The sequence below is a fragment of the Rhagoletis pomonella genome, unplaced genomic scaffold (genome assembly GCF_013731165.1).
Source record: "Rhagoletis pomonella isolate Grant_MI unplaced genomic scaffold, Rhpom_1.0 Rhpom_scaffold_00006, whole genome shotgun sequence".
NCBI lineage: Eukaryota > Metazoa > Arthropoda > Insecta > Diptera > Tephritidae > Rhagoletis > Rhagoletis pomonella.
The window spans coordinates 569,352-572,842 of NW_023458560.1; the positions used below are offsets into that span (position 1 = coordinate 569,352).

General features: G+C 37.7%; 1 protein-coding gene across 1 annotated transcript in view; it reads right to left on the reverse strand.

The window, feature by feature from the left end:
* The window catches only part of LOC118741505 (uncharacterized protein K02A2.6-like), a 9,063-nt gene extending 6,443 nt beyond the window's left edge, over positions 1-2,620 (reverse strand). The window contains exon 1 of the mRNA XM_036473505.1: positions 2,367-2,620. Coding sequence (XP_036329398.1) covers positions 2,367-2,620 — 254 coding nt within the window. The remainder of the gene's footprint in view (positions 1-2,366) is intronic.
* Between the last annotated feature and the right edge of the window lie 871 nt (positions 2,621-3,491).

Consider the following 3,491-nt stretch of genomic DNA (forward strand, 5'->3'; position numbering starts at 1 on the left):
AATTTTGTTATCGAACGCAACTAATTTCTGCTAGTAAAAATTTCACTTGCAAGAATTTGCAGCTCACCCTTGTTATTACGCTCTCGATTCAGTGCTCTGTTGCAAATTTTTACTTTTCCAGTAAAAATTTGCAGGTTCCAGTAAAAATTAGTACTGACTATTGGTTGCTATACAAACCTAATATATGGTAGTGATTTGCAGTAATTAATTTGAGAAAGAATCTTAATCTTGATGTGTATATACAGTATCGGTCATATCTATAGCACGCCATTTCAAAGTGATATTGTGTCCCACTTATGTTTATTTATTTATTTTTAAGAATTTTCAATTAAAATACAGTTCTTTCTCTAACAAACCACATATAAACCCAAGTTTAACAATTTGTAGAAAACTTCAAAAAAGTGCAACAAATTTTCACCTAAGTTTCAAACATATTTCTCGGAAGTGTAAGAATTTTTTCGAGTACACAGTTTTTTTGCCACTGTAATTTTAGTCTGATAACGTGCAAATTTCAAGTGGCTACGAATTACCGTTAATTTTTTAGAATTTTTTTTGTCGCATTGGCTTCCATATAATGAATAAACTCAATTTATTTGTATATGGATGAAAACCGCAACACCTTTGGCGAAATAAATTCTAAAAAATCAACGGTAACTTTCAGCCCTTGAAACTTGCACATTATGGCGCGTATTCATAGTCCAGCAACTAAGTCGAAACTAACAAAGTTGCAACTTAAATTTAAGTACCAACTTAATATTTACCTCTATTCATAGTGGCATTTCAGACTTCTACTAAGTAGTTTCGACTTAGTTTACGATATAGCAAAATGAGTGTGAAAATGTATCGATTTTTCTTTACGATATTTTGGAAAAATTACATTTTTATTAAATAATGTCAAGTTTGATCATCCGTTTATGTAATTTTTATTTTCATTGCATGATTATGCAAAAGAATAAGGTATCATTTTCTTGTTAATTGTGTGAAATAGCCAGAACAACCGCAGTGATGTGAAGTCGATGTTTATCGAAAGCATGCTGTGAAACATACAAATAGTAGATATCTAAATGTTATGCACAAATTTACTTTAAAAGAACTAGCGTGAAACTGACTTATTATTTGAGAATTTATCTAAATTATTCCAATTATAAAATTGTGATGTAGCTTTATTCGAATATGCAATTAATTTGCGTAAGATTGAGGCTAAAAAGACTATCAATAAAGTTTATTTCATGCGAACGAGTAACGTTGGTTGGGGTAAGGCGCCCCGAGTTTTGAAAGCATGTCCAGTTGATGCCAGGGAGATTGAAGTCGCCAAGAATACAAAGATTACAATGTCCTTTACTTTCATAGATGTGTGTGATATTCTCTATGTGATAGTTATATAACTCATCTGAACTGTTAGGTGGGACATATGATACACAGATAAACAAAGAGCCGAACGAGCCAACAACGCGCACACATAGTTGGTCAATTAAGGCCCGTTTACATACAACTTTGGCGTTGCGTTGGCGTTGGCGTCGCTTCGACAGCTGACTATGAATACATGTATTTATATGAAAGTCTCCATATAACCAAAGTTGGGCAACGCCAACGCCAACACAACGCAGAAAGATGGCCAACTCTCAACTTTTCGCGCGCGTCGTTCGTCAGCTGTTCTAAATAATCAAAATTATGTGATTTAATTTTAATTTTTAATCAAATGCGGGCAAGAAATATAGTTTTTAATGCAATTATTGATGTAAAAATTTTGATTTATCAGCCGCTAGTATGTTAATTTAGTGACCAAAGTATTCTGTGCTAAGCGTTCATTGTAGCAAGCACGGGCGTTACGCGCGCTGCTGTCAAAGCGACGCCAGCGCCAACGCAACGCCAAAGTTGTATGTGGATGGGCCTTTAGAGTATCGTGGTTGAGCAATTCAAAAATGACGACCTTAGACTACGCCTTAAAGCAATTAGTACACCACCCCCTTTGAAGTGGCCAGTTTTCTCAGCATCACGGTCTTTCCTATAAGTCTGGAAAATGTCATAATCCATACGTGAAGAACAAAGAAAGACTTCTTTAGCTTTTGTGCGCATTCCACCCATATTCTGGAAGTATATATTCAGATTTTTGCATGTATATTCGGCATTAGGCTGTATAACACTATTTGGAACTTCCTTGGTTAGCTTCTGGTTGAAAAAATCGAAAGGGCCGCACAATGATATCAGACGGCCACACATTTGGATTTAAGATGTTGTTGTAGAGTGAAGATATCACACCAATCTTAAAGTTCACGCTCCGAAGACTCTCAAGTGGAGTTCCTTTCTTTACTAATTTGTAGCACATCAGGTGTGTACTATCGATCTTTGCATGTTTAGATACATACGCAATAAGGTTTTCCTCAGATACAGACGGTTTAAAGGAGGAAATGTGCAACCATTTCTTTTTAATGACCACCTCGAGATCTGTATTATTACTACGCCCATGAACAATGTTTATGCGTTTGGGCCTATTTAAATTTCGGGCAGCAGCAGAGTCGCCACCATCTTCATTAGCGGCCGCAATAGCATCAACAGATTTATCAGCACTTCGTTCATGTATGTTGCCATGTGTAACATTCGTACCACTTGTGGTTGGCATTGTACTAACAGCAGTCGGCCTGACAGATGAAGATTTAACAGCAGCAGAATTATAAGAATCATCAGTGTTGATTTCCGCAATAGCACCGGCAGGAGACCTAACAGAGCGATTTCCATTCGATTGCACGGAATTAGTGCCAGCAGCGGCAGCAGCAGCGTAGCTCATATCGGGTAAAGATGTATTAGCGCAACAACAGCATTAGCAGTGCACGGGGTTGATGGCTTCGTGGTGGTAGTGGTAACAGCAGGTAAATTGACAGTGCAATCTGCGACAGTAGTTGTATCCATGAGGCCACCAGCTTGACGCACACTATTAGAGCCATGCGAACTAGTATTAGTATTAATATTAGTATTAGTATTAGCCAACAAAACAGCATCCGCGAACGACGAGCAAGATGGTCTAGTAGAAGTAGTGCTAAGAGAGACAGCAGGTGTAGATTGAAGAGCAACGGATGACAGCGATGTAGGCGCAGTAACAGAGGTGTATGTGCTAGTTAGTTACAAGTGTATTGACAGCTGAAGCGATTGTCACAGCAGAATCCAAATGAGCGGGAGAGATACCGTTAATGTTACTGACAAACTGTGCCCGTGGCGAATTAAATGCATGAGGGACAGCGGAAAGCTCAAAAACACCAGGCGAGGAACAATAGTAGTTATTGTTGTAAGAAATATTAGCAGCAGTTTTTCTGGCATTGAATTCCGCAGCCATCATATCAGCATTCACAGCGTTAAGGTTATTTGCACTCGAGTTGTTGCTCGAATGCAAGGAGATTATTAGATCTTTTATTGCATCAAATTGTTTCGATAAATCTTTGAATTTAGCATCAAAAGGGTTTGAAATAAGATCAACGCTAAGCTTTTGAGTTACCAGA